Source organism: Tauraco erythrolophus, chromosome 3 (genome assembly GCF_009769465.1).
Source record: "Tauraco erythrolophus isolate bTauEry1 chromosome 3, bTauEry1.pri, whole genome shotgun sequence".
NCBI lineage: Eukaryota > Metazoa > Chordata > Aves > Musophagiformes > Musophagidae > Tauraco > Tauraco erythrolophus.
Genome location: NC_141467.1, coordinates 72,128,595 through 72,143,339, shown reverse-complemented (window position 1 = coordinate 72,143,339; position 14,745 = coordinate 72,128,595). Strand labels below are relative to the sequence as shown.

Below are 14,745 nucleotides of genomic sequence, written 5' to 3'. Positions count from 1 at the left end.
ACAGGGTCTCTTGAAAATGCTGTTCCAACCAAATTAAAATTCAGTGTTGCAACAGTCACAAGCACTACCTGCAGATGCTGTATGTGAGGGAGAGCAATGTGCAGGAGTGACACCTTTTTTCATGGCTGTATGGTCAGATTGACTATTTCTGCTTTCTGTCACATCTTGCAATCAGCATGTGTTTTGATAAAGTGCATGCTGTCCTTGTTGAGGAGAAATCATTAGCCTGAAAAAGATTTCCAATAAATACAATAGCGTGTTGGATGGGTTACGCCAAATCTAATTTAGTACTTACATTTCACTGAGGATATGGTTTTCAGGCTACCTGTGTAGAACTGCAAGCTTAACCTCCCCCCTCCAAAATCAACCCTAGTCTTGGTCTTTTATATTCGTTTGTAACTATAACACCATTCCCTGAAAAAGCTAACATGGCCTCTTCCAGAAGTAGTTTTGGCTTCCCACCAGTGACGGCAGTCCCAGGATGTTTCTGAGTAGTTCCTAACCCCAATGGCTCATATATATCCTGTTCTATTGATAAAGAGAAATATTAAAGCAGCAGATAGATGTCATTACCACACATGAGTTTTTAACTTTCACAGTACATGTTCTTACATGAACAGCCAGCTAAATCACTGAACTGAAAAGAATATGGACAGCAGAAATCATTTTACAAGCAAGTCAGTTGATTGAACTAGTAGAAAACAGTGAAATGGCACTGAAGATGAATGATAAAACATTCCCACATCAAAGATATGGCAAATACATTGGCTAGATAAATACATTGGCTAGATACTTGCCTTTTGAGGTCTCAAGTGATAACAGAACCCTATTAAGACAAATGTACGGTTTTGTTGATGTGCACAAGGCAATACTGAACTGCTTTACATAATCACACTCATGTTCTTTTTTTAGTGAGAAAACAGATGTTCAAATGGAAGCATACTAGTAATGAAATGGATCTGTCAGCATGACACATGGTAAAAAAATATTTTCGTCTTTGCTGCCTTGGAAGTCACTATTTACATGTTTTCTCTCAGATATTGGCAGCAGATTACCTAAATAAAATAATAGCGGAAATGTACCAAACATATATATTGACTGTTTGCAATATCCCTGTTTGATGAACACAATCAGACTTAATTTATGTGGTAATGCAACAAAACAGATGCAAAATAGATCAACTCACCTGCTAACGAAGACATTATTTGGGCCACAGTAGTAAATGATAGGTAGCTTTAATCCCCTGATAGTGGATTGCAGAGCTGCTCAAGATTTGATCTCTCTACAAATACCTCCCATCCAGCTCTCATCATCTGAGAGCTGTTGCTATTTCCTATAAATTACTGCTGAACTACTTTTTTTAATTTCATCTCTCATCTTTTTGTATGTTAAAAATGGATTAATTTTTCCGGATCAAAAATTGTTTTTTTTTATGGAAGTAGATTTAAACATTAACTGATTAACCATTGATACAATAATTGATACAATAGGTTTATTATTTACCAAATACCAAACACTGTTGTTATCTATCTTTGCTAGTGCAAGAATGTAGTGTGGATTTATTGCAAACATTTTTGTCTCAAAACATTTTGGGAGCACTCAAGAGGATCTGCCTTGGTCAAGCCTGTAGCAGGCTATCACCTGCTACACTGCACTCACGGATCAGCACCGAAGAATTTCTTAATAGCAAATGGGATTGAAATGTATACTGATGGCTAATTTGCTAAAAGCTTACTTAAGGACTCATAAGCAAGTCATCACTAGCATTGGTCTTTTTATAAACACTTGGTTTCTGGGTCCTGAAGCATAATGCATTGCCTGAAAATAGAGACAGACACACATGTCATGAGCTGGCAAGTCCGTCCTGCCCTCCATCCTAAGACATCAGCAGCTCTAAGCCATAATGAAAACTGAATGTAAAAGGGTGGAGCATGAAGTCTTGCTGCTTTCAGAATACAGGGCTGCCTCTTGTCAGCATGACTGCACAATATTTGTGTTTAGCTTTACTCTCTGCTTTTAAGATGCGTTCATATTTTGTTAACTCACAATTAGATTTCATACAACAATAGAAACTGATTCAATACCCTGTTATCCTATTTGTCCAGACCATTGTCTGACCATTATTTTCTCTCAGATATTGGCAGCAGGTTACATAAATAAAATAATAGCGGAAATGTACCAAACATATATATTGACCATCTCTGTCCTTATTCTCTTGCATTCGGTATAGTATCCCTGATCATGACAAAAAAAGCAAGAAAGAACAGAGTTCAGCCTGACTCTGCAGAGAACAGTGAGAACGCTCCTGCTACTACCTTTATTTCTGTAATTTTCCTAGCTATTAAAAGTTTCTGCTTTTCAGAGAGTATCCTGTATTCTAAGTTATCTAAGAAATGTCTCATTCACTTTTATTGGAACCTGGTGAGTCTCATTTGTCCCAAGTGAGGGCCACAGATTTATGCATGCTTCTGTTCTACTGCACTGTTGAAAACCTGAAGTTGGTTCTGAAGTCAAAATATCACCTAAGATGGACAATTTATCTTCTCTTTAGCTAAGACCAACACATCCTGATGGTCCATTAATGAGGAGGATTGAGGAAGCTGCATTTTCTGCATTGGGCTCCACCTGCTTTACTATTAAGAAAAGATATCCTCCTTATATTGCTGGCCTATCTTCTTGAATTCACACTCCATTCCTGACTCTATTGCTTCTCTCCTGCTGAGAACTTTGAAGCAGATCCCCCGTTGTGCATTAATTAAAAAGATGAAGAGAAACAACCCTTCCACTATAAGACTTTAGTCAGTTAAATACACAGAAAAGCCAATACAGCACTCCATATCCATATATTTCCAGGGTATTACTTTACGTGAGGGAAGCACAGGACAGAAAATAAACTAGTCAGGAAGACAGGCAGAGCAAAACAAAGAAACAAATCAGGGCAAAAATACAGCAGTTTAACATAGGAATACTGCTGAGGTAAGGCATTCAAGGTTACATTACTGTGCTCAGTCTGAACAGCAGCTCTTAGTCTTTCCTCTGTAAAAATAATCATTGATGTTTCTGAAACATAAAATATAAACATTAAACACACCTGGAATTCTTCGATGTTTAGCTGAGGAAGGCATTCATACTGTAGAAGTTCAGTACACAGCTTAACTACTTTAGTAGTTGCTCTCTCCTCTGGAAACCATGTAATTTCATTATCCATTTGCATGAAATCTAACTCCTCAGGACCTGTCAGTCATATCAAGATACATTCTTGCCCACTTGAAAATTGTGGAAAAAACATGGCAAGAGAAATTGCAGGGACAAATAGCAAGTACACTGACTTTTTCTCATATTTATTTAATAATTGTTGTAAGGAAGGTCGTAGTGAACTCCCGGCTTAAAAGGATAGTTTGATGAAATAATGGTATGTGCATGCTTGTTGCTGTCTTTTAATGTAAGCTTTTTAAAGCACATGGACAACGTTAACGGAAATAAGATGAAGAAAGAAATGCCGGTATCTCTGTCTAATTCTAGTTCTATATTCTTCGTGTTTCAAGTGGATGGAGAATCTCAACCCTGCAAGTGCAAATCTTGCGAACATAGTCATAGACTTTATTATGGGCAACAAGAACATGAGTACAGACATGATTTTTGGATGTGATAGGGCTAGCAGGGTGAAGGAAGCATTGAAAATATACAACTGGAGAGACAGTAAAACTATGCTGGGTTTACGTGATGGGGTTTTGGTCGCACAGGAGGAGCTGTGGAAATGGCCCCTGTAAGTAGCTGTGAAAAGCTTCCCCAGCTCCAAAAACTGGTGAACCAGCCTCTGGCCAGGTCGGACCCCCCATTCCTTCTGGCCAGGGTTGAGCTAGAGCAAATGCCCTGTTTAAGATGGGGGCAACGGAGCCCAAACAGAGCCTGGACCCACACTGAAGAGATAGGGGGATGTAGGGGGCTGCATCCCCACCCCGGCCTCCTGGGCGGGCAGCTACCCATGCTGGGCCACCACTCCACAACTGGAGACAGCCACTGTGGTCTGGCTTGGAAAGCTCCGAAGCACCCCGCTCCTGGAGCACCTGCTGGGCAGAGCTCATCCTGCTGGGACTGCCGAGGTTTGTTGGGCCCGGCCCAGCTACAGTAGAGAGAGAACTGAGGCCTGAGAGAAATGGCTATGCAGACACCAAGGTCAGTGAAGATAGAGCAGGAGGAGGTGTGCCAGAGCTGGGATTCCCCTGCAGCCTGTCGTGACACAGCAGTGTCCCCCCTGCTGCCCGTGGAGATTAATGGTGGAGCAGAGATACACCCACAGCTCTTGGAGAAGCCCATGCTGGGGCAGAGATGCCTGTGCCTGAAGGAGGTCGTAGAGAATGGTCTCCGTGAGTTGCTGGAGGCTGACGACGAGGCAGAGAGGCATCTGAAACACATGGAGAACCCCATGTTGGAGTGCGTGGCAGCTCCCTAAAAAGCTGTGACTCTGGGGAAAAAGCTCACGCTGGAGCAAGCTGATGGGTAAGGATTGCATTCTGTGGGAAGGACTCACATTGGAGAAGTCTGTGGACTGTCTCTTGAGGAGGGGATCCACTGGAGCAGGGAAAAATAGTGTTAAGGAGTCCCTCCTCCATTAAGAAAGGAGTGACAAGAAACAATGTGTGATGAAATGACCTGCAACTCCCCCATTCCCTGTTCCCCTGTGTCACTGGGGCCAGGAAGAAGGAAGGTGTTTTTAAGATCTGGCTTTGTTTCTTGTTATCGTCTCTGAATGAGCCACTAAATTAAACTGATTTGTCCCCAAACTGAGTCTGTTTTGCCCGTGGTGGCGACTGATCCCTCTCTGTTCTTATCTGGACTCTCAGGCCTTTTGTTGCAGTTTTCTCCTCTCCATCCTGTGGAGGGGAAGGACTGAGCGAGCGACCTCATGGTGGCTGAGCTGCCAGCTGGGCTAAACCATGACAAAACCAAACAAAAAATCACTACCACTAAAAAACCCCCACCAAAACCAAACCTTTAAGGAGTATTCTATCAAGCTGATAGTCGAGATGTAACTTTGTTGAGTTTATATAGCTTTTGGAGGCATTTTTTTTTTTTAAATAATCCTGGATTAAACAAATATTTAAACATTTTACCTGTCTTGAGAACTATAAAATATAAAGATGCTACTGGAACAGAAGCCAGAGTGGCAGGCTTGCTGAAAAAGATAACTAGCAAAGGGAAAAACAACCCAGTCAAAGTCTGATTCTGCCGTCAGTGTCCTTGTTATATGTTACAATGACACAGAAGTAAAGGCATGACTATAATTGAACTAGCTCCTTTGCAATTGCTTGGGTAATAATAGCACTCAAGTACTGTGATTTGTCACAGACTAACCACACATTTACATAAAGTAAGGCCTGTTTAGAGATGCTACAGAAGCACCCCAAATAAAGAGAGAGCAGAGTTCAAGTGATAAAGCAAGCACTCATACACGTTTGGGGGATAAAGAACATAAACAGCCTTTTACTCTACTAAATTAACAGTGCTATTTTCCATCACAAAGAGAAAAACAGTAAAGGCCTCCATAATCGTTTCAAAACCAAAAGAAAACAAGAAGAGAAATAGAAAAAACAGGTACGAAATAGAGGAAAGGCTGAAATGAATTTTCTTTCACAACACAGAAGGATTAAGAACAAAAGTGTACTGAAATAAAGAAAAGCATTGAAGGAAAATAAGGAAAACCAACACTTTAATGTACTGTAAGTACTTATTCTACTATTACCTTTTCCCATGACATTTTATTGATGGTGTTTCATGGATCATCAATAAAGTAACACTGTAAAAAGCCCTAGAATTTTATTTCCTTCTAGTGTTTGTGCTAGATTGACAGCAACTAGTCCATGACAAAGGGACAACCAGTTCAGCTTGAAGACCTGATGCAAGAGTGAGTTGGGGGGGTGGTGGTGGAAATAATTAAAAAAAAACCCAAAACAATAATACTGTGTTAACTTTGAAAGGAACACCAAGTGAAACAAATGAATAAATAATTAGTTTAAGAGTAACAGTATTTTCAAAGCAAATGGACTACATCTGTTACCAAGAAGATAGGGTATTTGACAGCGAAGACAGTGAGGCATTCAGCTTCCAAACCATAAAAGGTGAGAGTTAATATTACACTAATGAGCCACAAGCATACTGCTGGCTTGTTTTTTATTAACACTAATAAATGAGCTCATAATACTGATCAAAAGTTGTTTGTTTGTTTTTTTTTTCTCCACACATCTCACATAAGAATTTCAGGTGACAAGTACTATGATACACATGGTAGAAACAAACAGCTGTGGCCACAAAGATGTTTTGTTAACTGATGATTAATATATTCAGGAAGCAATCACACTATTCATTAGTAAAAGTTTACAAACATTAAAAAGTGCATAACATTTGAAACCAACAACAACACAAAAATATATATAATATATATACTATATATAAAGAAAGTGACATCACCTCCTGTTAATAAAAGAAAAAAATCTTCTGACTTTGTGATTGGTGCTTATGTGATTGCCATGGTTTACTAGCCAGTCACTCTCCTTACTCACCTCAGTCACACAGAGGTGTGGCTGCCTTATTTTGCAGTATTCAGCCTCATGTGTGGCCTTGTCTGTCGGGGTGGGATGGGGGGACGGAAATCAATCAGCATAGCTACTGCAAACTAGGTTATCAATTTGTAGATATTTTAAGTAATCCTCTGGATGGACAAGCTATCCTGGTATTGCAATGAAGGTCCAGTTTGAACTGTCGTTTTGGAACAGCTGAAATGGGAAAAATACAGTTTTATGGGTGCTAGATGCCAAGTCTCTCACTTCCCTCTCCACTCTCTAGCCAAAAGGCTGCTGTAGCAGCTTCTACCACTTGGCTGCACCTGGTGCATCAGTAACAGGCTACTGGCTGTGCAAACTCAACAGCCTGATCAACTGAGGCAAAGGCAAGGAACAGAAAAAAATAGTGCCCCTGGCTGGATCCAGCCCATGATCCACTAGTTGGACTATTCTGCAATCCAAAACTCATTCTAGAATACATAATTGGCAATAATCTATGCCAGTTATTCTCCCATGTGTAAACAAAGGCCCATCTTTAACAACGTGAACCAGGAAAATCTCTAGCACCACGGAATTTGTTTGAATTTTAACCCATATAAGGTTATAAATGTATTCTTAAAACTACCATAACAATAAAATACTTGGACTAACATTTTAAAAAAATATCTCGGAGAAAGATTAAGAAATTGGGAGTAAAATTAGAAAAATGGGGAAGAATAACATAAAAGATTCGATTTGAGTCTCTGATATGCAACTAACTACAGGCAAGTGGCGAAACTGTACCAAGGACACAAAACACGCTGAAGTATTCACATTAACAAATCGTTTTGAAGGCTCATCTAGTAACAAATTAAGAGTGTTGCTGAGTCATTTAGGTTTAGGCATAATCAATTTAGCGGTTGACGTTTTAAATCTATCATGTGCACATCACCACATTATGCAAAAAACCAGCCCTTTCAAAACGCGTGGTAGAAAAATTCACAGTAACAGAAATATTCTTCATAAGCAGTTGAGAAGGGGCAGTGTGGAGCATCTAAGTCGTACCATACAAAAACCATTGTAAATAACAGAGCTGTAAAACGGACGCAAAGTTCTAAAAACAGTGCTTTCTTTACAGTTCTTTTAATTGGTGAACACTTTGGCCAGCGAATTTTAAACTCTGAGGATCGCACAAGCCTTTTCTTAAGATACACTATTAGATCCTCTGACGTTTCAAAGGCCATTTGCTACAAGATTTACCTGTTCTACTTTCTAAAAGTGTTCCCATCAAGTAGTCATTATGAAGGGATCCATCTGATGACACTATCCCAAAAAAACAATACATGTTCAACCATTGCTAATGACAGAGGTAGAGAAAATTCTGTCTTCTGCCACAGCTTGTACCCCCATTTTTAGCATTGCGTTGAGTGGGTTCCAGAAGTGAAGACACATGCACTTTCTTTTCCACCAGCTTGCTCATGGAAACAAATTTGTTCCAGCATGCTCTTGTAGTCTGAAAACATCCAGCAGCTGTTCCAGTCGGTCAAAGTCGGATGTCAGCTTTCTTGCTTTGTTGCCTCTCCTTGGGCCTCCCCGGTTTGCTCGCTTGGATTTCGTTGTGCATCTCCTTCTCCTTCTAAACATACAAGAAAAGGACAAGTGATCCACCCTAAAACGAAGAGGTCTTGCTCCCAGAACCCCAACTGTTCATCCACCCATCTCAAAAACAAAGAAAAATTGAAACTGAAATCTTGCATTAAATATGAAACCTTTTACTACTAAGATCACATACTTTGCATCTCAAGAGACACCTTCAAAAACAAATTCCTAGCTGCAACCGCCACTATCATTCTACATACAGACCTAAAGTAGCTAGAAATGAAAGAATTCAACAAAAATGGTAGAGTATTTTTGACAATTTATTCGCTGTGACACTATGACAATATAAGAGGAGAAACCTTTTTACACCAAGTCTGAACAGAGTTTACTATAAAGAGATGAAACTTCAATAAAAACAATAGTTTATTAAAGCTGTGTTTGTTCTGTGCATCCATTTTCAGTACCACGCCCCACGGCATTAATCCAGCTGTCCCACTGCAAACCACACAACCATCTGGGGAATAGAAAACATCTTGACAGTGGCACAGTGAGCAGATAACTCGTAAAGCCTGTCTAAAGAAGGCTAAGTAGTGCATCGACGATGGCTATTAGTACCTATATGCAAAGTATTATATTTCATCTAATGATTAAAGGCCTAACAGGTTCAGACAGCTGGAAGCTAAGTGCAAGTAAGACAGAAGTCCCTGAACACTGGACTAATTAGCTATCGGTACATAATAAGGAATAATATTAGGTAAGGAATAATGTTAAGGCAAAAGTTGTCTCTTGTATCTTGCAAGGATTCTGAGTAGTTTGTTGTCCTGGTTTTAGCTGGGACAGAGTTAGCTCTTCTTTTTAGCAGCTAAAAGAGCTCTGTGTTTTGGTTTTACTCAGAGGCTCGCTCTGAGAAGAACGTTGATAGCAAGCTGATGTTTATAGCTGGCACTGAGGTCTCAAGGACTTTTCAGCTTGCCAGGTTCTTGCCAGTGTGCAGGAACAAAACAGGATAACGGGGGAGCATAGCCGGGACAAGGGGTCCATGACTCTCCTTACGATTTGTACTTGAACTTAAGATTGAGGGCCAAACTGGCCAATTAGTATTCCATATCATGCAGTGTCATGCCCAGTATAAAAGTGAGGGTCAGCCGGAAAGAAGAGCTTTTGCGCTTTGGCTCTTTCGCCGCTTCTGCTCTTTTGCACTTGCTGCGCTTTTGCTCTATTACCTTTTTTTTTCTCTCTCTCCCAGTACTCCCACTCTCGGAGTACTCTCTCTCCCTCTCTGCCCCTCTCTATTTCGGGGCCTCGCGTTCATCCAGGATTGCAGCTTCGGGACGAGACAGGCTTCGCATACGAGGGGGTGGTGAGCATCTACACTGTGTATTAAATCATCTGTATTAAATTGTTCTTATCTCAACCCACGGGTTTCCTGTTTATCCTTTAATTCTCTCCCTCATTCCTGGGGCTGGGGGAGGGTGAGTGAACAACTGGGGGGGGGGGGGGTGTGGTTTGGTTGCCGGAGTGGCCTAACCAACGACATTTGTATTGAACTGGCTTGATACAGTAGTTACGAGAAGAAAGCTCAATGGACAAAGCTGTAAGGAGGTCTGAGTAGATAGTAGTGCCTCTTAGCTTTAATCTATAGGTATGAAGAATAAAGGCAGGGTTCTCAATACAGATATTTATTGTTTCCCCATTTCAAATCACACTCTACATCTGCAGCTTTATTTCTGTTTATAGAAATAAGGACTGTAAACACTTTCTCTTTTATATATAGAAGAAATGGCATATTTCTAGTGGAAAAAAGTTCTTTCCATTACAAAGAACATTGCAAAAAGCTCAGTCATGATAGCTGCGTTTTGCGCATGCACTCAGTATTTAGGCAGCAAAATCCCTCAGAGGGTATTGGTAATTCTCAAATTCAACATGATGAAAAGTTGTATGGAAGGTTGATTAACTTATTAAACAGTGAGGTTTGTTCTGTTGATTATGGGTTGACTAATAAAAATTTGTTTTGCAAGGCACTATTTCTCAGTTTTATCTCCCACGTTACAAAGGATTCCATAAGGATGGATCTACGTGCAATTATTTCCTATTGGACAGAAATCCCTTTTGCCCAAGTTGTCCAAATACTTTCCACAAATCCTCCTATATACTGCAAAATTCCAGATGAGTGGAATCTGATTTTGTTTTTGTCTGCTCTTTACTCCATTTATTCTGACTACTAGGAAGTCTTTAATATCCCTCATTCTATCTAGGCAAGTCAAGCTTTCCTGAAATAATTCTTACTGAAAAAAAAAAAGACCAAAAAACCACCAAAACCAAACAGATGAGAGAAAAAACTTTGGAAGGTATTTGTGTTTAAAAGAAAAATCACCCTGGACTCAAAGCACAAATATTTCACTACCTAAATGTTAAACATAGTGCACAAAGATTCAGAGAAAGAGCACCACTTCTTAAAAGATATTTTTCAACTCACTGAAGAAACTCACTATTCTAAATTCGTTTAATCTATAATACACTGTCTTGGTACTACAGACTTTGTCTTTCTGCTGGCAGAGTACTCCTACCAAAGGCCTTAAAATATGTTTACAGAAATAATTTGCTTCTAGGTTCTGAGAATCTCAAAATTGCCTAAGCACAATTATTCTTCCTTAAAAACATGATGACTATAAGCTCTTAAGAGTGAGTTGCAATTCTTACGCAGCATTTTGAAACCAACAGATAGTATTAAAAAATCCAAACCAAATAATATGATACTGTAAGCCATTATACAGTTGTGTGAGTTGGTAAACTAGCAACAGTTATTAATTCTGATAATGTGCAGATGTTAACTCATTTTTCTTCCTGTAACACTACTGCCTCTTCAGTGTCTATCAGCGTTCCCAATGCTTACACCCAAAATATTTCTACCATGAACTAAAATAATGTTTAATCACAGATTTCTACAATCAGTCCTTCATTTCAGATCTGCATGACTAACACCTCTGCTATCCCCACTTCTTTTGTAGATGGTTGGACCATTACAACTTTTAGAAGGAAGTCTCCTTTGCACTTCTGCACTGAATCTATGTTCTGTGGAATATCTGCAGGCACCTAGAAAACCAGCGGTTTGTTTTAGAGATTAGACTTGCAGAGATTGGTCTTGTTCTTCGTTGTACTTTTTCCTTACTACTTTATTTAGCTACGATCACCTGTAAGATGAACTGAATATAAAGGTAATTGGAATTGCATTGGTTACCTTGAGACAGAGTTGAGCAAGTGAGCTACCTGCTAATTTCCCTACTAAAATGTTTGGTTTTCCTTGTCTTGTGATTTCTGTTGCAGTTTTCTACTTACCAGGTGTACACAGTGTTGCTTTTACTAAATTTAGATAAAATGCATTACCACAGAGTACTTGAAACTTACATTTTGGAGTTTGGTAAATATGTCCATTGCACAGGTATTAGCAGGTTGTTAGCTTATTATGGATAAAGAAGATTGGAACAGTTGTTTTGAAGGGAGAGTATTTTACAGTAATTATACGTATTATACATAATTATGCAGTAAACTCTTGATTAGCTGTTGTTGGCTCATCAATGAGGGGATTAACCAGCACTCACTTCGGGTTCCAAACAGTGCATGACAGAAAATACGTGGTCTTTGAGTAAGGCCTCACTGCCTAGTACTGTTCAAAGCTGTTCCCGTTCTTTACAGGAAATGTATCTGCAGGCTTTTCAAAGTGAAGGTACTAAATATGCTTGGGTAGCTTAATTTACATATGTTTTATAATAAGCTTTTTTTTTTTTTAATTTGCATTATCCTACTTTGTCATTACTCCATGCAGTTGAAAGTGAATGTACTTGCACTTTCGGAAAAAAAATGCATACAGCTGTAATAAGAATAAAATAAAAAGAAAAAAAAGAATTGAAAACTTGATGTCTAGATCTGTATAATTAGGTAGTACTTAGCACAAATTATCTGACATGCACCTTGAAAGAAATAAGATATAACCCCCAAACATGCCTTTTCCTCGTAATCCTGTCAGATACGATACATATATGCATCCTGCAAACATACTCTGAACTGGAATTTGAGATGCAAAATACTTTTTAGCCTCTCTTTGATTTGGAAAGACATGATGGGATAATATACTAAATACTAGGCATTTTCCAATATTCGTGGTTTGGAGGCTTTTATCTAGCACCTAGGTGTACTAATAATACAAAGTTTAAATCTATTTTCATTGTATCTAATTCAATCAAACTGCATAACCCCCTGAAGTAGTAGGCACACATTTTTGTGTATCTACTACCTAAGGTAATTTTTGGAGCAACTCTGTACGCTTTTCTGCAATGAGTAAGTCACCCAAGCTGCAAAAGAGGTCTCCAAGAGAAACGAAACAGACCCCTGAGAGATGTATCAAAAATTAGGCTCTCAGTTATTTAAATCATTCTCATCACTACAGAGCACTCATCACTACAAATGCATACCAACATATATTACAGGCATAAAAGTCACATTCTTTTGTAGCTCACAAAAGAACACAGTTCTGGCTTACAATCGCTCCAACAGCTTAACTTAAAAGTAGGGACTGTTTATATCTTCTAAATGGACAAGATCAAAGACAATTTTGATAAGTGTAAATTTAAGACTGAAGAAAATTAAATCAAGAAGGAAGGTTGGCATTATGCATGTCAAATGCTATCTATTTTATATTTTTCCAACATTTTGCACGTATCCCCACATTAAAATAAATAGACACACCTACGCACATACTAATAAAGCTTTTCTTTTTAAATAAAAAAAAAAATTAAAGGCCCTGCCCAGCTAGAATTGCATGCATCTAGAAGCTACAGGCTCCAAACTGGCAACTGCAGAAGGAATGACTTAGGACATACATTGGCCTGAAAGCCAAAAAAAGAATCCCCCTCTCCAAACAGCACTACAACCACCCCAATGTCACACACTGCCCACATCTGATTGTCCAGTGATGAGACTGCCTCTCAGAACTCCTGTCATTGTCTCAAAAAAAAAAAAAATGTGCACAGACCAGGCAGCGGCTTAATAACAGTTGTTTCTTTGTGGCATTTTTTTCTTCTGCTGTTATTAAAATAAGCATAAGACTGGTTTCGTAGGATCTGAAAAGGGCTTCAAATATCTGTAAGATCCATTCATTAACCCTCACCCACGTAACATGAAAATAATTACACAGCCATATTACTATTTTTATTTAATGTAAGGCTCTTACCCATACACTGTCCCTCCTTCTTTTCAAATGAAGGTGCACAACCAGCTAAAAATTTTTGTAATATTAAAGGGGAAGCAAGATTTAGGATTGCATTAGTGCTAATCTCCTTAAAAGAAGGACACAGTATCAGCAGAAAGAGGACACAGACAATTTACCCAGAAACAAACATCCAAGTAAAACAAAGAACAATTCATTGCTATTGCTCTGTCCTCTGGCAGCTGAAAACAAAATTAATCTCCACAATAACCTTTCAAGGAGACACATGGCTTCTCCTACAGGCTTCAAACCAAAGAGCTCCCATTGATATCATGAAGAGTTGAGTTTTAATAAAGACTTTCTTATTCTCATCCTTACACCCAATTTTCCATAAAATTTATCCTGACATGGACTCTGCCACTAGGCACACACTGCAGAATGACTTTTCTTTTTTCAGTAATCATAGAATGACATAGGCTGGAAGAGATCTCAGAGATCATCTAATCCAACCTCCCTGTCATGGGCAGGGACGCCTCTCAACTAGATCAGGCTACTCAAGGCTCCGTCCAACTTGGCCTTGAACACCTCTAGGAAGGGGGCATCCACAACTTCTCTGGGCAATTTATTCCAAAGTCTTACCGCCCTCGTACTGAAGAATTTCTTCCTAAAATCTAATCTAAATCTGTTCTCCTTCAACTTAAACCCATTTCCCCTTGTCTTATCAGTGGACACTCTTGTAAAAAGTCCCTCCCCAGCCTTCCTGTAAGTTTCCTTCAGGTATTGGAAGGCAGCTATTAGGTGTAATGTGCTGTTCTTGCAAAGAACCACCCTTTCCATTTATGAAATCTGGGCTTCTTGTTGCAGGCGGCCTCTGCTGGTCTTCCATTATCAGAAAAAAATATTTTTGTTGCTGAGGGACGAGGGAATAATGCGTGCACATAAACCACGTTTTGTGTAATACTCTTTTCATTTTAGTTTGAAATAAATATAACAAGAGGCCGAAATATACTCACCTGCTTTGTTTATATCAAGCTCTGATAACTTTAAGGCTAGTTCACTGGAGTTCCCACCCGGAGAGGACACAAGTATGTCATGTAATGCATTTCTTCTACCTGTTCTTCCTGAAGCAATAAAGTCTGCATATGTAGATTCCACATCAGTCATTGCTAACAAATATCCACATAGCAGTACCTGGGTGGGAGAAAAAAGAACACCACTTAGAACACTAGAGAAACAGATGACATTATGGAATGTAAATAGAAGAACTAGACGGTTCTCATTGTGGAGTAGACTGGCTATGCAGTAAGCAGCAAGAGACGACACTTGAATCTCAAGATTTGGAGAAATTACAGAAGAAACAAAGTAGAAAGCAAAAAAGGTGTGTGGATTTTATGCAATCTGTAT

General features: G+C 39.2%; 1 protein-coding gene across 1 annotated transcript; it reads right to left on the bottom strand.

Annotated features, from left to right (window-relative positions):
* Positions 1-8,095: 8,095 nt before the first annotated feature.
* On the bottom strand, positions 8,096-14,526 carry PKIA (cAMP-dependent protein kinase inhibitor alpha). Its single transcript, XM_086609413.1, has 2 exons — positions 14,355-14,526; positions 8,096-8,175 (listed from the first exon to the last, which is right to left on the bottom strand). Exons 1-2 carry the CDS (start codon positions 14,503-14,505, stop codon positions 8,096-8,098), a joined length of 231 nt encoding a protein of 76 aa, XP_086465539.1. The 5' UTR covers positions 14,506-14,526.
* Between the last annotated feature and the right edge of the window lie 219 nt (positions 14,527-14,745).

Coding starts and splice junctions, on each gene's coding strand:
- PKIA (XM_086609413.1), bottom strand. CDS start 14,505: ATGACTGATGTGGAATCTACATATGCAGACTTTATTGCTTCAGGAAGA. Junction 8,176..14,354: donor GCTTGATATAAACAAAGCAG/GTGAGTATATTT, acceptor TTGTATGTTTAG/AAGGAGAAGGAGATGCACAA.